At 40.4% G+C, this 19,944-nt stretch overlaps 1 protein-coding gene across 5 annotated transcripts in view; it reads right to left on the bottom strand.

Moving 5' to 3' along the window:
- Positions 1-19,944, bottom strand: part of CTNNA2 (catenin alpha 2) — a 492,427-nt gene that overhangs the window by 358,362 nt on the left and 114,121 nt on the right. For all 5 annotated transcript variants that reach the window (XM_027691274.1, XM_027691275.1, XM_027691276.1 and 2 more), the window contains 3 exons: positions 15,967-16,133; positions 12,086-12,205; positions 9,106-9,372 (listed from right to left, as the gene is read on the bottom strand). In XM_027691274.1, coding sequence (XP_027547075.1) covers positions 9,106-9,372; positions 12,086-12,205; positions 15,967-16,133 — 554 coding nt within the window. The remainder of the gene's footprint in view (positions 1-9,105; positions 9,373-12,085; positions 12,206-15,966; positions 16,134-19,944) is intronic.

The following is a 19,944-nucleotide window of genomic DNA, read 5'->3' as shown; positions in this document are numbered from 1 at the left end:
GTGGCCATCCCACCTACCCAAAGCTCCCCCGGTCTCCCCTCTGCTTCCCACCTGGCTTCTTTTGAGCCAATCAACTGGTTGATTGAACCTGTTGTTTCAGTAAAAAAGATTGTTCCCAATCTGGATTGTCCAAGTTCTCATTGGACTCGACCAGACCTGCAGTGCTGAATTGGTTGTAATCTGAAATTCATCCTACTTGCACCCAGCCCATCTGATCTCGGATGACCAGCTGACACTCAAGGGAGTCTCTTTTCTGCTCAATTCCAACACCTTTCATGCATTAGACATCCTCTATGCTCCACAGGGATCTGGTGCCACCTCACTGGGCACCTGGGCTCTGCTGCACTCTTGCAGGATTATTTCATACGAAGACACAGATTTGGTTTGAAACTCATAAATGGCCAGTGTTTGGGGTAGGATTCCTGAAAGAACAACCATGTTGGCCTCTTTTCTGGACACTCCTCTCAGTGTCTGCCAAAGGCCACTGTTGGAAAGGGAAACAATGAATTCAGAATCAATAGTTACATACAGCTTTTTCTTCTGGGTCTGCTCAGCAGAAACCAACAGGAGCTTCTGCACAAAGTGCCCACTCTGCCAGCTGATGATGAATACATCAGCTTAAATTTACGCCTGAATATGAGTCAGGGGTGGCCTGGCAGCCAGGAGGGCCAACCATGTCCTGGGGGGCATCAGGCAAAGCCTTACCAGCGAGGTAAGAGAGAGGATTGTCCCACTCTGCTCTGCACTGGGGCGGCCTCACCTGGAATATTGTGGCAATTTTGGGCACCACAATGTAAGAAAGATATGAAGCTGTTGGAGAGTGTCCAGAGGAGGTCAATGGAGATGGTGAAGGGCCTTGAGGGGAAGTCATATGAGAAGAGGCCGAGGGCACTTGGTCTGTTCAGCCTGGAGAAGAGGAGACTGAGTGGAGACTTCACTGCAATCTACAAGTTTCTCATGAGGGGAGGAGGAGGGGCAGGCACTGATATCTTCTCTGTGGTGACCAGTAACAGGACACAAGGAAATGGCCTCAAGTTGTGTCAGAGGAGGTTTAGGTTGGATATTAGAAAGAGGTTCTTCCCCCAGAGGCTGGTTGGGTACTGGAAAAGGCTCCCCAGGGAAGTGGTCGCACCAAGCCTGACAGAGTTCAACAAGCGTTTGGGCAATGTTCTCAGGCACATGGGGTGACTCCTGGGGATGGTCCTGTGCAGGGCTACGGGTTGGACTCCATGATCCTTGTGGGTCCCTCCCTTCCAGTTCCGCATATTCTGTTATTCTGTAAATGGAGATATTCTTTCTCTGAAATATTAGTGGTGTTCAATTCTCACATATCTAAGTTATAGTGGCATCTCAGAGGTGCTAAATAAACATACTCAAAATACTAGCAAGTGTAGTCTAATTAAAACATTTCACTTAGTGTTCTGTCTGAGCTACATAACCTGAAAAAATGAGTATATTTTTGATTTAACACTTCAGATATTCATACTTTACCATTTACAATTAAATAAGAAACTTGCAATAATTTGAATAATAATGGAACAATTTTATTGCTACAGAAAACATATTTCTTTGTAGGAATATTAATTAGGTTTTTAAAGTGTATTTCCTTTCCGTGTTTTTACTATCTCTAACAAATTTGCGTGGATGAGGGTTCACTACCAAAACTCCTTTGCAAATAAACTGGCTACAGTTCTGCTACAAACAGGATAAATGGATTAGACAGGAAAGCACAGGAAGCACTTGGTCTGTTGGCTTTTTCTATCACTAGAAGAAGTGGTAGCAATCAGCTATGGTTAAGTTACAGAGTATTTCTGATTGCTAATACAATACTAATTTACCATACAGGAGCATTTGGGGGGGAGAGAAATATTATACATAAAAAATAAAACCAGAAGCCCACTAGATGGTGCTCCTATACAGCAAATAGATATCAGCAGCACCATTGCCACTCCTAAAGGTGAATGTAGGTAAGACCCTAACCTACAGTAACCCAGGGTGCTTCTTTTTACAGAGGTCATACCACGTGATTCATTTGCTTCAAAATCCTGACACTTCCAGTGCTGTCCTTTGTACTCTGGAATTGACATTTCCACAAAACGTATCAACATGCTCATACATACACAAGCACAGATAAAACATTCACCATAATATGTCATTCAGCCAACTAATTAAAAGCAGAGTGAATTTCTGAAACAACTGATTAAAACAATTGAGATTCATGGAATTATACAATGGTTGTGTAGGAAAGGACCTTTCAAGGTCATCCAGTCCAGTTCCCCCATCATAAGTAGGACATAGATCAAGTTGCTCCAAACCCTGTCCAGCTTGGCCTTGGACACTTTCAGGGATAGGGCAGCCACAGCTTCTCTGGGCAACCTGTGCCAGGGCCTCACCACCCTCATTTTAAAGTATTTCTTCCTTATTAGGCTTATTAAGCACTACTTAGTAACAATCAAAACATCGGTGTTTTATCAACATTATTCTCATACTAAATCCAGAACACAGCACTGTACCAGCTACTACCAGGAGCTGGATTTCGATAATCCTTGTGGGTCCCTTCCAACTCAGGATATTCTATGATTCTATGATACCATAAAAAGAAATCACCTCTCTCCTAGCCAGGACACTTGTATATAGTCTGAATCTGCCCTCAACCTAAACTCTCTTTGCATTTCTTCCTGCTAAACTACTCATGTTTGGCATGGAAAAAGCTCAGGAAAAAGTAGCTCGCAGAAGAGGTTGCAGTGGGCAGGAAAATGTAGTAATAGCTGGAAGAAAAACCTTGTTTAACCCCTTAGCATCATCTGGACCCTGAAAATTTACTCTGCTTATTACCCATTTGAAAGATCAGCTCAGCATCCTCAAACAAAGCTTTTAGTAATAGTGTAAAATGCAACATTGTGGTGTTGGTCATTATGTACTTAACATGCAAAAGATGACCAGGATTTTTCCCACAGGAGATCCGAGGAGTGCAGGAAGTGCCAGAGTATCTCAGTACCGCATAGAAGCCTGGGAAGTGCTGGGATGCAGCCTGGCTGCCTTCACATGGGAAATGACTGGCCTGACACTATTCCAGTGTAAAACCCACTTCAGCTGCACGAGGGGAAAAAAAACCCCACAACTGCATTTTATGGCCCCCGACACAAGAAAGTTGTGGACATGTGGGAATGAGTCCATAAAGTTGATCAGAGGGATGGAGCCCCTCTGCTCTGGAGCCTGGCTGGGAGAGCTGGGGGGGTTCACCTGGAGAAGAGAAGGCTCCAGGGAGAGCTGAGAGCCCCTTGCAGGGCCTAAAGGGGCTCCAGGAGAGCTGGAGAGGGACTGGGGACAAGGGATGGAGGGACAGGCCAAGGGGAAATGGCTTCCCACTGCCAGAGGGCAAGGCTAGATGGGATATTGGGAAGGAATTCCTCCCTGTGAGGGTGGTGAGGCCCTGGCACAGGTTGCCTGGAGAAGCTGTGGCTGCCCCATCCCTGAAGTGTCCAAGGCCAGGACGGACAGGACTTGGAGCAACCTGGGATAGTGGAAGGTGTCCCTGCCCACAACAAGGGTTTGGAACTGGATGGTTTTTAAGGTTCCTTCCAACACAAGGCATTCTATGATTCTCCACTATTTCATTTCAAGCCATATATGAGGATATCTGAATTTGCAGGGCACTTTCGCCAGTGCACACTGACATTGGCATTCCTATTTAAATTCAATATATAACTGCTACTATACAGAAATAGCCATTAGCCTGGGCTTCCCTAAATACTTGAGCTCCACAAGTTTGGTTCCAAACTGCTATGTGGGACATGTAGTAATATTTTTACAATTGTTTCTTATGATTTCGATATTGAAACAAGCACATTTCAATTCTTATTTTGAAGCTCACATTTTCTCCTTTTCTCTGCAGCATCACAAGTCACTTCCCTGAAGTAAATTTGGATTCCATAAATATTATGAAGAAAAAACCAAAATCCATTCTCAGGCTGAACATCTAACAGCTATTTGTTCAAAAAGCAACATTTTAAAGGTAGTCAGCCTTTTGTCTGGTATCTTTCTGTCACATTTGATAGTTCTTAAGTTTAGTACAACAAAAAAAAGGCAGCCTTTGCTATTGCTGTACCCAATTACTGTGTCTTTCAGTTTCTATGTAATTTTTCCCCCTCATTACATGCTTATTTGATTTTTCACTCCATTTAAGTTGCACTGCATTCTCTAGCCATGCAAAATATTCCTAAAGGAGCATTAAAATATTCAAGAAATACGTTATGATAGCCCATTTATTAAATATGAGCTGCATTTAACAGCCTGGAGGACAGTGACCAGTGTCATCAGACACTTTCCTTCTCATCAAATGTAGTTGTTTCCCCAATGGTTGACTTGCACTGTTCAAAAATTTATTAAAGATTGAGTTACTCTGTCTGGAATTTTCAGTTGAAATGCTGCTCATAACAAAAAATGGTACAGTTTCAGTACCTTGGGAGCTATCCCAAATACATAAATACCTCAAGTACCAAAAATCATTTTAACCACCTCTTTCAGTTCTCAACCAGATCAATTCATAGAATCATGGAATCATAGAATATCCTGAGTTGGAAGGGACCCACAAGGATCATCAAGTCCAGCTCCCGGCCCCACACAGGACAGGTCCAATAAATCCCACCATGTGCCTGAGAGCATTGCCCAAATGCCTCTTGAACTCTGGCAGGTTGGTGCCATGACCACTTCCCTTTATATTCCTTTAAAAAACAAATTATTTTCATACCCATTCAAGACTCAACATGATTTTGAAATCAGGGAGTAAAGGGGTGACCCACAGGCAGAGCAATTCAAGGTGTTAACAAGGACCAACATTGCTGGTCTGCAGCTTTGAAGATAAACGGATGTGTGCACGTACAGAGAAGCAATAAATCGAGTATTAAAAAACCTAAGAGATAAAAATTATAAAATATCAGATAAAACAACATCAGGTATAGGGTGAGTCTGTTTGGATTAACATATATTAAAAAGCAAGGACTACATGTTCCTTTTAACAAATAAAATATCAATTTCTTCCACACTGCTGGAGGGACAACTTGCCCACACGCACACAAAACTCCATGAGAAAGTCAGGTAAGCCATCCCCTCAGCTCCTCCTAGAGCAATACAAAAGAAAACAGCTACTTGCTTTTGTCATCAATGGAAAGAAGGGGTTTGGTCCTTCTTCCTTCAGACATCTCTTCCTCCCCTTTCGAAGTCAGCGGATTTTTAAATTTATTTTATCCTTGACTCATAATTTTATTGTAGATAATCCAAGGCTTGCTTCAAACCCAGGAATGATCCTTTTTATAGGGTTGTGGTGCACGCATAGTAAACAGCTTTATATTTACAACACCATTACACCTACTCTCACAGCACTGTACCAGAATGATTACCCTCATTTTTTTATATCAAAATATAAAGAAAAGTATTTAGAACTATTTTATGGGAAAAGTATTTTAGGTTACCCAGTTTGAAACCCATAGAATTCCAATTTCCACAGTGGTTTGCACTTCTCAAGTGCTGTCAGTGCATCCAACTGACACAGCTACGCTGGTGGGACTAAGGAATCATAATCTCAATCCACACTCTAAAAGGAGGCACTTTCCTACTCACCAGAGATCCCAAGTGCCCAACAAATACTATTTTTGCCTGTCACAGCCCCACCTCCATTCTGTCATGAAGAACATGTTCCCCAACCATGTGCCTGCAGCCCTTGTTGTGGCAGAGAAAATCATGGAATCGCAGAATCATTTGGGTTAGAAAAGCACTCTAAGATCATCAAGTTCAACCATTCCTCCAGCACTGCCAAGGCCACCACTAAGCCATGTTCCCAAGTGCCACATCCACATGGTTTTTAAATCCCTCCAGGGATGGGGACTCCAACACTGCCCTGGGCAGCCCTTTCCAATGCCTGACAATCTTCTCCATGAAGAAAATTTTCCCCAATATCCAGCCTAAACCTCCCCGGCAGAACTTGAGGCCATTTCCTCTCCTCCTGTCCCTTGTTCCCTGGGAGCAGAGCCCAACCCCCTCCCGGCTCCCCCTCTTGTCAGGGAGTTGCAGATCCAGAAGGTCCCCCCTGAGCCTCCTTTTCTCCAGGCTGAGCCCCCTCAGCTCCCTCAGCTGCTCCTGCTGCTCCAGACCCTTCCCCAGCTCTGTTCCCTCCTCTGGACACAATTATTCCTTTATTTTATATGTAGATATAATTATACGGTTTTATATCCACACCCCACATATATTTTTACCTCTTTCCTGTTGCCAAACCCACATCAGATGCCATCGATCCTTGTCTTAATTTTCATCTACTACAGATTTCCTGGTCCCTCTCATTTCATTTCTTCCCACTTAATAATTTCACTTTCTCTCTATCTACCTCCCTACCACACTCCAGTTTGATGTGCAGGTCCTGTCTCTTCTACACATCATGATGGCTCTGGGGAAAGCACAGAGGATACCCGGATAAATCCATCCCACAACCTAACATTTGACAACACAACAGTCCCTCAATAATCAGAGCAGCTGAGACCTTATCAGATCAGAATTACCATTTCCTGAGTGAAAACAGAGTGTTTTCAGAGTTCACAGTAAGTTCTTGACAAACTTATCTGTGAAACTTCAATAAATTTGGCCAAGTATCATGAGGGAAGTAAAATGTGCACCCTTAGTTGCATTAGGAACTCAGAAATATTTCATGAGCATAAACTATATACCCCATTATTATTAATAAATTACTAATAAAACCAGGAATACCTAGTTTAAAATTATCTAAGGTTAAAGCAGAAACACTGAAGTTAAAGGACAAAGCAACAAGGCATTGAACACGCACTTTTGTGATCAATCACCTTCAAACAGGACTTCAAAGAAGAAAATCTAGTAAGAAACACATTTGTGAACTCTCCCTATTTCTACATAAATTATCTCTGAGAAGCAATAACTGGCAATTCTTTCCAAAACTTTGCTGCTAATAACTCACAGAATATGACAATGAACATGGGAACTACTTAAACACAACAGCTGAAGTGCTTCAAATAGGTAGAATAATTACTTATGTTACATATGATGATATTTTGAGAAAATATTCAGATTATTTAGACTGCAGTGATCTGAAGCATTAAACCAAACAACACTGATTCTGAAATTTGAAATGATGAATGCTGAGAAGTGTTAAATATTATGGTGGAAAATGTAAACTTATTTTGAATATGGAAGAATTATCTTGTCATATAATCCAGGGTTTAGTAAGCATTTCATACCAAATACAAACTGATCTCAATCAATATGACTGATACTGCAAAATAAATGTTCTGTAAAATTATTTTCACTAGAAAATACAAACTTTGTTTCCCTTGCTGAGGTAATACACTGCCAGTATCAAAATCAAACATATTTCTCCACCACCTTTGTACTTATGACATAGTTTCACTAGTCTGGTAATTTTTCTTTCTTGCTTGCTTGTATAACACAAAGGTAAATTCACAATCATCCCACCATCACAGCTATAAATTTTTACTTTCCCTAGATCTTCAGAAATATCATCTCTGTTGCAGAATTAGGTGTGAATAAATCTCATTCAACAGCTAAGCGGTGAGTTAGAAAATAGATAAAATAATAGTTTTAATCTCTTTATCCCCAGTAAGTCAGAGGAGAAAGTTTTCACTTAGTTTCCTAAAATCAGAAAGAGAAAATCCCCCAAAAAGGCTGCTTTTTCACACATAATTGTGAACAAAACACAATGCTATGAATATACATCCCCTATAAGCATTCATGATGCCTGCAGCATCATGGAAAGTGGAAAAGACTTTACCTGAGGAGAAAAATGATGAATATTCTCATAAAGAGGCCGGGGACAATATCAGATGTCTCGCATAGTCTTCACTACATTTATTTTCAGTAAGCACAACGACTCCCTTTGCATTGAACAGCAGCCTTTTCCAGAAGGCAGCAGCAGCATCATCACTTTGGGGCTGAGATGTCACATGTTTTCTGTCCCTGTTTGTCAAACCTTTGCTGCCCATAACGTGCAAAGTCCCACACAAAAGCCAGAGTACAATCAGACCACACAGGGATATTATTCCCAGGATCTTACCAACAAGGGACCTGTGAGCTGAGAAGGCCCTGAAAGCCATGCAGAATTCCTGAAATCTTGACCCACAGTAATTGTGCAGGAAAAATAATGGATGCAAGAACAGAAGCAGACAACAAGCCCAGTCCAACACACCATGGGATAAACCACCTCCACTTTCAGCCTTAAATCCAACAGGATTGAGCAGCTCCTGACTGCATGTGACAGAAGCTTTTATTGCACTCTTGTGCATTAATTCAAGTCAAGAGGACAGCATTCCCTAATAATAATTTTAGCAAACCCTTGCCTTAAGTTAGGATGAAGGAGAAAAATATTTTCAGAGACTGTCTGCAGGTTTGTTGTTTTGTTTTTTTTTTTCACTTTCTAAAGAATAATCCTCAAATGTGAGATAAGGAAAAATCATCAGACAGGACTGGCAATGAAATTAACAGTTAAACAATTAACTGTCAAGAAAGTTGCTTAAGCAGAACTGTATCTATTGCTGGAAGAGAGGCTGCAGCACTTTGCCTGAAGCTGAACTGACTGCTATCAACTGTGTTTGAGAGATGCTTTTTCCATATCTTTGATTAACATAATTCACGATTCAAGCTGAATGTTAATGTTTCCAAGACGCTGAACTGCATCACCATCTTCATTTTTTTTGTCTTGTCTTCTTCACTCGCCAAACAAACAGGATTTGACCATTCAACCAACCCCAGATCTTGGGCACAAAACTAAACTGCCAGACTTTGCATTATTTAGAACTGTGTAGCTGGATTTGTCAAGGACACTAGGGAAAAAGAGAACTTCTTTCTCTCTATCCCAGCCACTCCATACAAGCACAAATAACTCCTTATAATTCCAGCCCACTAGCAGCAAACAACTATTCCTCATTTAAAACAACACAAATCACGTTTGCCCTTTGCCTTTGCAGTCTGAGGAAACGGACCTGCATGAAAAGGGGAATTTGAGTCCTGTATAAGAACGACTTATTGCATGGAGAAACCCTTCATTTCCCACGCCCTTCTGATACTCACATCAAATTCGTTCAAGGCAGCAGCAAGCTCTCCTATGCCAGTGTGGCCCTTGTTCTCGTCGGTGGGCGAAGTGGCCTGGGCAGCATTGGAGATCCCAGCAATGGCCTCCTGCACTTGCTTGAAGACGTAGTCCCTGTTGGCCCTCGTGGCTGCGACGTCGGGGTGACGGAGGAAGGCCTGGGAGGCCGTGTACAGCATGGTGGCGTTCTTCTTCAGAGCCCCTCGGGCTGCAGCCATCTCATCCCTGCAGTGAGGGTCCTTCAGCTCCTGCACAAACACACAGGGTTTTCAGAGAATCACAGAATGGTTTGGGCTGGAAGGAACCCTCAGGATCATCTTGTTCCAACGCCCCTGCCACAGGCAGGGTCACCTTCCACTAGCCCAGGTTGCTCCAAGCCCCATCCAACCTGGACTTGGACACTTCCAGGGATCCAGGGGCAGCCACAGCTTCTCTGGGCAACCTGTGCCAGGGCCTCACCACCCTCAGAGGGAAGAATTTCTTCCTGATATCTAATCTAAATACACTCTTACTCAGCTTAAAGCCGTTCCCCCTCATCCTTTCACTAAATACCCTTGTAAATAATCTTGCCCCATCTTTCCTGTAAGTTCCCTTCAGGTACTGAAAGGCCACAATTAGGTCACCCCAAAGCTTCTCACCTCCAGGCTGAGCAATCCCAATTCTTTCAGCCTTTCCTCATAGCAGAGGTGCTCCATCCATCTAACCATTCCAGTGGCCTCTCTGGACTCAATCCAACAGCTCCATGCCCTTCCCTGTGCTGTTGTTCCCCAGGGCTGGAGGCAGCTTTGCAGGTGGGGTCTCACCTGAGTGGGGCAAAGGGACAGAATCCCCCCCTCCCCTGCTGCCCACACTGTGGGAGCAGCCCAGGATGTCATTGGCTTCCTGGGCTGCAAGTTGTAATTTGCAGTTGTAAATGTAAGTCCTTGTGTTAGAATGTATTGCCTCAGGTATCCACGGATAAACACCAGCCGGCGGTTTTGCAGAGAGGGAATCAATGACAGAATCCACCACAAACCACAGAAAGAATTCCCCTCCTGCCCAAGGAAGTCCAGTCCTTCTGTGTAGCTACAGCTGTTACATACTGCCCACAGTATCCTACAAAGAGGCCACACACTTCCCTTATGCAAAAACCCACCAAAAATTTATATAAAACATTCACAATTACTCTTCCTGATCGACTGGATTTGGTCTGCTCATTCCATAAAGGCAATGTGAGTGCAACAATCCTGTTGCAGCAAGTGCCTTATTTTTTTAAGTGCTATACACACGTCCTTCAAACAATTATCATAAGGTAGACCTTTAAAAAACTATCAAAATAATATTTCCTAGATGAATATGGGTTTAGCTCTTACAGACCTAGAAAATGTACCTCTCACTATTTTTAGCTTTTCCTTCATATTTTGCTCTACTCTTCATACCATGTAGTGTTTGTCTCTTTTGTATATGACATATATTTTCTTTTACTTCCCCTGACAACAAGAATCAGATATTGCACAATATGTTACCAGAATAAGATGGTACTGTATTATTATTGATCCAGGTTTTTTCAATTCTAGGGTACATCACATTGTCCTTGGAACCCTTTGAAATATTAGTTAAGATAGTCCTAACAATATCCACGAGGGATAACAAAACATTATTACTTCTATTTAAAACTATGAATAAAGAAGTCTGGAGAGCTGAATAGTTTACTTATGTTCACATATAGAATCTATTGCAAACACTGAAAAACAACCCAGATATTCTGGATTTAGAGGTCCCACCCATGGACTAATTTCAGCCACACGTGTTCCTAAAAAATTTATCAGGCTAGAAAACAAAAGACATGAAAGGAAAATCTATGAACATCTTAGTAGTATGTTCTAATGCTGACAAGATTTTCCAGTTATATGGAAAATTTTATTGGCATTATAAAAATGCATCTTAAGAAAATTTTAAGAGATTTATAACTTAGATTTTTTTATCATACCTCCAATAAGAACTTAAAAGATATAAACCATCATAGGCTTTCACATTTTTCTCTTTTTGCCATATTTGTAACTGCATTTCCATAGGGGAAGTGTCTGAACATACAGAAGAGCACTGTTCCTAAAGTGACTAGATTTTACATTTGTAACTTATTTTATTTCAGTACAACTCTGAAAATGCTACTTTTCATTAAAAAAAACCAAACAAAACAAACAAACAAACAAAACTCAACCCACAATCATGATTTGGAAGTAAACAGCCATTACTGTGATTCAGAAAATAAGGTAAATAGGCAGAGGACTATGGAAAGCCAGCTTTCCAAATCCAGTGTGCCATGTACAAAGATGACACATCCCTGAATTACTGGTGGTATTCAAATACAACTGAAGTTGGAGAGACCTTATGCAACTCCACAGTGACAGCACTGTCTTAAAAAGACCAGTGTGCAGGAGAAAAGTTTTCTTTATTGCAAAGTTGTACAATAGCAGACCTTGAATAAATGTTATCATGAATTTCTGGTCTTTTTCTCAGTTGCCTTAGCAATGAATAAATAGGATGGAGCACTTTGTTCTTTAAATATCTGGAAATTAATAATAATAGTTTTAAACACAAAGTAGATTTCTGTTCCTCATGAATTTTAATTGTACTAAACTACCAAAAAGCTTTGGTAGTGCTTTACCAGCTGTCAGAGGGACCAGAGATCTGCATAGGTTAGAATTAAATGGGAATAATCATCAAATGAAAACTATCCTTAACCTCCTGAATCACTGGCCTTTTCACTCCTCAATCTGTTATTAACTGAAGCTGCTTGAAAAGTACTCTAAAAGAAGGTGTACTTTTGGAAAGCTTCATCACATTCAAAAATAATCAGCCTGATTAAATTACAGGCCATGACACAGCAATCGCTCACTGCACATTTAAAACCAGGCTTGGACATAAAACACAAGACCTTTAGAACCTAGACAGACTTTCTCAACCCCTCATGGAACTCACCTGTTGTCGTCTGGCAGCCACATAGTTCAGTTTTACCATCTCCTTCCCAAATTCCTTGAAGCGATTCGCTAAATCTTGCTCATTTGTTGCATTTTTCACTGCTTCTAGTGCTTCCTCTACCTACAAAGCAATACATCAGATGTGTCAGCATTTTAATCTGGGTGCACTTTTGACAAATGTGTAACTGTTCCACCCAATACTCTCTATTACATGGACCCAGTTTAGCTTTTACATCCATCACTGTACATTTGCTCTGTGATAGTCTGACCAACTTTAATTAGATTTCTTTAATAGAGCAGCTGTCATTCTGCATTACTTTCCCTTTACCACGCTCTGAGATCATGTAAAACCAATGTAAAAGGCATAACTGTATTAATTTCTCCACTCAGCACTTATCAGATGAAATATTTAATATCTGTGGGTTTTAAAACAAAATAGATGAATATGTTCTTAATGTGTGGTAGAGGCTTTATGGGAAAACAAAGGGAATTTATTAATTCCGGACAAGAAATAGAATTGAAAAAGGAAACTCAAACTTACCATTAAGTTTTAAATTTGCCCTGATAAATCCAAACCATTTTTGTGAAATAAATGATAGCTTCAACCTAGAATATATGTCTTATTTCTTTTTTCCCAGCTCTTGGCTTTCCTTTTTTTAGTTATTTAACACTGAGAAAAAAATCTACCCAAGAAAACACACCTGCAGTTACTCAGTCATGCTGAGCAGGCAAAGATATAAAACCCCAGTTGTACCAACAAGTTAATTCACCAAATCTGTTGTGAATCTTTACGTTATGCACAGCAAGAAAAAATATCTGAAGGCATAAAATGCTCTATTCATGCAATAAGTAAAGGAAACTTTACAGTGACAAGATGGGTGTTCAACGTTGTATTTCTCTCCCTCACAAGATAAAAGTGCAATTCCAAGCAGAAAGATTGAGAACTGAAAAGATTCTACTGATCCTTCTTTCTAAAAACTGTTGCTCCAATTCATGAGAATGTGAATAACAAATCTTCACCTCAAAGAGAAATTGGGATGGGGACACGGTCCTGGGCAAGAGTAGAGGTTTGCAGCTCTCCAAAGGCTACTAGGAATCTCTAAATTCAGTACTAGCTGGTGTCTAATATTTTAGAAAGGCACAATTATGTGCACAACCTGCCTTTTTATTGGTTTAGTTGCTCCATGTTTTCCTACCAGTGAGAGAGAATATTTTACTTTGAGTTTTTACCTCCTTACTGCAGATTTACCAAATTACAGGGCAGTGGAGTAGCAAACTCATACATTTCTATTGGAAAATGCATAATTCAAGCACGTAAATTCATAGCTGTTATGTTGGAAATTATAAACTAAGTCTGAGACTTATAAGTTACAAGCGTATCCAGAATCCAAATTACCTCTTCCTTTACTCTTAGAAAGAACAGCAGTTTTTAAAAATTAACTGTCTGCCTTACCAATAATACAAATTACAAAAGCATCACTCTATTAACTAATTTGTTCTTGCGGAATTTCTTGCAAAATATGAACATTTTCCTTTCATATGAAGAAGCATTTACATTAAACCGCCTCAGATTTTCATCTTTAATATGTTTGTTATGCTGAGCAGAGGCGTGACAAACTGACACACATTCTCCTAAGTCCTGCCAGCTCCATATTAAATCATATTGCTGAACAATTTGTTATAGATTCCCCTCTGATAATCACATTTCAAAAGATGCTGATCATACTCTGTCACGTCAGCCAGGGCTCAAGCCCGCGGAATTCCAAAAGAAAGAAACCAGTTATGGGAAGTATTAGAAAAGACAGGAGCACAAGCCCCCCTTAAATTGTATTTTCACTTGGATTGTTATTATAATTTCTTTTTTACAAATTCGTATTGGAGCAAGTTCTCAATCCTCAAGAAAACACGACTTCACTCAACTGTACAGATGTGTTCTTCTGATTAAATAGCAAGGAGGTAATTAAAATATTCATAGTTCTCTGCATGCATGATCACAAACTGTATTGGTACATGAGGGCTTTTTATGAGTGTCACAAAAGCTCCTGCAATAACCACTATTCCTAATTTTAGTAATGCAAAAGCTAACCTGAAAGCAATGACTAAGTGTCCTTCCAGAAAGCATCTGCATCTATTCCCTCTAAAATATTAATTAAAATGCCCTATTTCCTGGAAGTCTTTGACAAGCTTTCAGAGAAAACTGATTACAGTACAATTCAGTATAAGGCAGGGTTCAGTACTTTGACATGCAGAATTATTTTAGCTCATTGATATTATGGTTAACTTACACCAGTCTTTGAAAGTTACCTTTGAGTCAATATAAGATCTGTTCCTTCTCCAATTTTGTATGCCATAACCACTGTTTCTCCCCAGCAATTTAATTTTTATTTGTTTAAAACTAGTTAGCACTAAAAAATTGTAAGAAAAACGTATTTACACGTTCAGTCCTCAGAAATAAATTATCTTTTTTAACCTGAAAATAAAAATGAAAGTCAACGTTGAATTTTGCTGAAAACACCCAGAGATTGCTGACTTTTTGAAAACGGAATTCACAATATTACTGGATAAAGCAAAGATTACAAGCCACACTGTCATGCACTGCCCCTGCAAATCTAGGGTGCAAACTGTGTAAGTAAATACACCCACTTACAAACCAGTATTGGACATTTGTGTTTTCCATAACACAGTAATCTGCTGTAAAACAAAAAAAACAAATCTGGGATGTGAGAACAACATTCCTCATCGCCTGTGAAAGAGCTGGAATACAACTTTTCAACATAATGTTCAGAAAAAAACCTTGTTGTTTATGATATTCAAGTGTTGGCCTTGCTAGGAAAAGACTGCTTGAATTACAGTTGCGTGGAGCATTTTAGCAAGAGGAAACTTAAAAAGCATATTTGAGAGAGACACTGCTTACACTGCACAGAACCGGGGCCACGTGCTGACAACAACGAGAGCAGCACTTTGTTCATCAGAGCAGAGCTCACGAGAACCTGTGCCGAAAAATTGGCCTTTTTCCTTATGGAAACTGTTTTCCAACTGTTCAGGTTATCTGCACAGTTTGCAAGTTGAAGGGTTCTCACTGTTTTTCCAGAACACCTATCGCTGTGCAGCTGAATCTGTTAAAAGAAGCAACTCCCCATCTCCTCTGCTAAACTCACACAGGCAACTCTGCAGGCTCTAAATATTCTGTATGTGATTTTCTACACCATCTTGTTTTGTTTCAGGGGGTTTTGTTGATTTGTTTATGCAATAAAAGTGTAATACTGCAATAGCTAGGGTAAAAAAAAATTTCCAGTTTCAACCTAATAGTCTTTTAATTCTCCTGAATAAAAACGTGAATGGTGGCAGCCAAAAGTGAATACAAACCCTTCACAAACTATCTGGCAATGTTTAATTCCTCTTTATTCTATTCTTCCTCTCTAATGACTGATTATAAGTTGTACTATTGTCCCACTTCAAATAAAACATTCAATCTTTTGACATATCCAGAAGTCAAGCAGAGAAAAAAAGAAAAGTAGCTAACTATAGTACTTTAACTCTGCCACAAGATAGCAATGCTTGACAAGTACTGACAGAATAACCACTGGGAGAAGATGTGGTGAGTACACGCCCCTGTTCAGTTCACAGCTGTTTAACAGCCAAATAAGTCTAGTCACTGAAGATATCTGACTAATTTTGTTTTAAGTCTCCAAATATTAAGTCCTGCAAAATTAGAAAACAAATGAGACTAATAGAGAAATATGTTATGATCTCTTATCAGCACTTGAAGAAAAAACAGCAAAGAGTAAGGAATGTGGACAGTTATATTCATAACTGATTTATTCCCTGTTTTTCTACACAGAGAGCATGCAAACCCAAGAGAGAAGGTGGAAGAATGCCTACAATTTTCAGGTGTGAGAGAAGCCTCATGACATCAGCCATGTCAGCCAGGATGAGGAGGCGGGTGACAGCGGAGAGCAGGGCCCGGGCTGCCCTCACCATGGTGCCCCTCTTCACCGAGGAGCAGGGGTCGTCGGCAAACTCCGAGGAGGCAATTCGCATGGTTTCTCCTAGAAATCAAACACACACACGGTAAATAAATTAGGTTTAGGCTCGTTTTTTTTTTTTCCAGAAAGTATAAACAGCTCACTAAATGAAGTAAGTGATGTTAGGAAAAAAATCATGGGTTGGAAGGGATCGTAAAGATCATCCGGTTCCAGCCCCCTGCCATGGGCAGGGACACCTTCCAGCAGCCCAGGTTGCTCCAAGCTCAATCCAACCTGGTCTTGAACACTTCCAGGGATGGGGCAGCCACAGCTTCTCTGGGCAACCTGTGCCAGGACCTGACCACCTTCACAGCCAAGAATTCCTTCCCAATATCCCATCTAACCCTGCCCTCTGGCAGTGGGAAGCCATTCCCCCTCGTCCTGTCATTCCAGGCCCTTGTCCAAAGTCCCTCTCCAGCTCTCCTGGAGCCCCTTCAGGTACTGGAAGGCTGCAATTAGGTCTTCCCAAAGCCTTCTCTTCTCCAGGCTGAACAACCCTAACTCTCCCAGGTTGTCATCATAGATTTTATCTTACCCCAATGAGATTTTATCTTAACCCAAACTTTGCTATTATTGAAAATAAAACAAATCCTTTGTCTCCAGTGCAGAAATTCAGAAAGAAAGTACTGCTAATGTGAAATCAAAGCATATTTACATTGCTTTTAAGACCATTATAACAACATTCAAAAAAATCCCAGATGGCACAACTTCCCATAAGACAATGCAAATAGTGGGGGAGAGACCTAAGACAGCCACAGTGAATAATTCCCATCAGAACTCTTTTCCTTATTACATTTACCACTAGGACTGCATGTTCATATTATAATTTGTGTGCAGTGTATCTTGGATGATAAGCTGATAATATAAAATTTTAGTAGAAAAATTCAAATAGCACATTTCTAAGGCTTCATACCCTTCTTAGCTTTCCAAAATGTTGGCAAAACTCTCAAAGGATTTCTTCGGAGACAACGAACAAAAAATCATTGTCAGACAAAGAAAACAAAACAAATTTCTAAACGTGGTTAAATGTTACACTGCTCAAGCATCACAGAGTCAAAGCTCTGGGTATTTGCTCTCTGAAGAGAAACAAGTTTCTGCAGAGGAGGAATAACACAGTTTGCTGTCCCTGTCTCCCCAGGCATTTAACCTCTGTGCCAAAGATCAGTGAAACTAGGAGCAAGGAACTCTGAGGCCAAAATGATCCACATACAAAGATAAACATGCTTCAAATGTAACACTTATTAAAAAAATTTACCAATGAGTCCTGGCTGAGAGTGTGCTAAAAATAGGGAATGATTTGTTGTTGTTGTTTTTGTTGGGGTTTTTTTGAATCAGTAACTCAAAATATTTCATGTAAAAGGAAAGGTTGAGAGCAACCACAGAACAGCTGAGAGTCCAACAGGGGAACAAGAGTTAGATGTGAGTTTCCTAACCTGGGAATTTGATCCCAGTGGATGACTGGATTCATCCAACCAGTTTAACAATTTGGAAGGCATTATCTTCCCTTTGGTTATTTATTGAAGGAAACCAACTATCACAGCTCTGTGTAGAAAGTTTGTTCCAATTCACACCCTCAGAGCACACTGAGCTGACTGACCCCAAGGGGATACACACAACTGCCTGAAATCCCACCAAGGCTTTCCCTTATTTAAGCTCTAAGTTGGATTCAGATGAGATGGAAGTGATTGTAAGCATCCAGGAACAAAACTTTTGTATGTGGAAGTAGTGAATTTTAGGTGTGTCCAAGAGGAAATAAAAGCCAAAGCAAGATTTGGATTTTGGAATCAGACGCCTGCAAAATAATTTCCATTTTGGTACTGAAGAGATTTTACTATTTTCTGCCAAATTACCAGTCTGTAACTTCAGGTAAGTATTTATATTGAAATATGAAAGAAGGAAATAATATTTGGCAATTGGTCAGTGGCACCAGGAAAGCAAGCAGGAAAATTATCTTCTTAGGCTGGACTATCCAAGGAAAAAATTTGAAAATCAACACTGGTGGACAGCAGGAAAACATAAGGAGGGTCAAAAAAAAAAACCAGTTAAAAAAATCTGGATTAATTATTTAACCCCAGAAAGCTCAAGTTACGTGAAATAAATGTCAAAAAAAAAGAAAAGTAGAAAGTATTAAATGGACATAATCAAATAAGCAAATCAAAAAAGTATTAATATGGAAGTTCATAGGAGGCTGTTTAAAACTTATAAAGATGTAATACTTCATAATTTAAAATCTAATAGCCCAGAAAACTGGTGGTTATAGGGAGGAAGCTCATCTGCCTCAGTGCCAATTAACATATTTTAATCCTTGTACAGCAATGGTATCAAACCACTCTTAGGCTAAAGGTAAGAGCTGGAGCTTCAGCTAGTACAATTATTTCTTCAGAGAAACCTTTTTGTCTGGAAAAAGCCAACCCTCCATTGAGTTATCCATTTCTTTCCAAATTCATTTCAAGTTGTTCTGTAATCTATATTAAATTACTTTCAGGGAAAATTAGGTCAATGCAAGGAACACAGACATCTGAAGTCATCAGGTCTGCTTCCCTGCCACTGCAGTCAATCATGTCATAATATAATTAATAATAATCTTAATATGATAATAGCTACACTCAAAAACTTATCAGGCTTCCATCTTAGAAACAGCTCAGACATTTAACCCCAATTAATCCTATGTGAAGTAGGAAAGTGATTCTAAAATGAACTCCAGAACCTGACAGGTTCTTTCCATTAGAGACACTTTAATGCCATGCTGTCTGTATTTATAGATAATTTATATCCATTTCTTCTCATGCCCTATCTGTCCTTCAATCTCACTAACTGTTCTTCTTCCACCCTTATTCCCATTGTCCCTTCTTCGCTTTGTGCATTTTTGTGACGAGCCCTGACAGATTAAAAGCAGTATTTCAGTCCCCTCTAATTGCACAGAATATCCATTCCAATAATCATTCCAGCAGCCCCACGAAACAATTCTGTTTCTGGAGTAGAAATGATAAGAACTGCAGTTTTCTAGGACATATCATTTGCAGCTACAAGAAATCCTTCATAGAGTCCCAGAATATCCTGGGTTGGAAAGGACCTGTAGGGATCACTGAGTCCAACCCCTGGCTCTCCACAGGACCATCCCCAGGAGTCACCATGTTGTCCAAACACTTCCTGAGCTCTGTCAGGCTTGGTGCTGTGACCACTGCCCTGGGGAGCTTGTTCCAGTGCCCAACCACCCTCTGGGGGAAGAATGTTTTCCTAATATCCAACCCAAACCTTCCCTGTTAAAAAGTGATTTAAAAGGGATTTTAGAAAACCTAGAACATTCAGCGAAGAAAGTCCCTATTAGCCACATAAGAAATACTGATCTTAAAAGAAGGGAACAAAATAAAACAAAAAAAAAACAAGTAAAAATCAAAGCCAACAAAAAATCTCCACCCTCCTCCCAAAAAAATACCCATCACAAAAAAACTAACAGTGAAATTCAGCTTCATTCCCAAATTGAAGGATTACCACTAAATACTTTAAGGGAGGGTGCAGAGAGGATGGAGCCAGGCTCTTCCCAGCAGTGCCCACTGACAGGACAAGGAGCAACGGGCACACACTGAGACACAGGAGAGACACTGAACATCAGGGAACACTTCTGGTCTGTGAGGGTGATGGATGGAACAGGTTGTCCAGGGATGTTGTGGAGTTTCCATCCTCTGAGATAATCCAAACCCGTCTGGACACAGTCCTGGGCACTGGGCTCTGTGTGGCCCCAAAGGGGGTTGGACCAGAGGACTTCCAGAGGTCCCTTCCACCCTCAGCCATTCTCTGATCCCATGAACCTGACAACAGCCACACCCCAAGCCAC

This window comes from Neopelma chrysocephalum, unplaced genomic scaffold (assembly GCF_003984885.1).
Source record: "Neopelma chrysocephalum unplaced genomic scaffold, ASM398488v2 Primary Assembly neopelma1_83, whole genome shotgun sequence".
NCBI lineage: Eukaryota > Metazoa > Chordata > Aves > Passeriformes > Pipridae > Neopelma > Neopelma chrysocephalum.
Note: the sequence above shows the minus strand (reverse complement) of the source record. Positions and strands in the feature narration are given on the sequence as shown.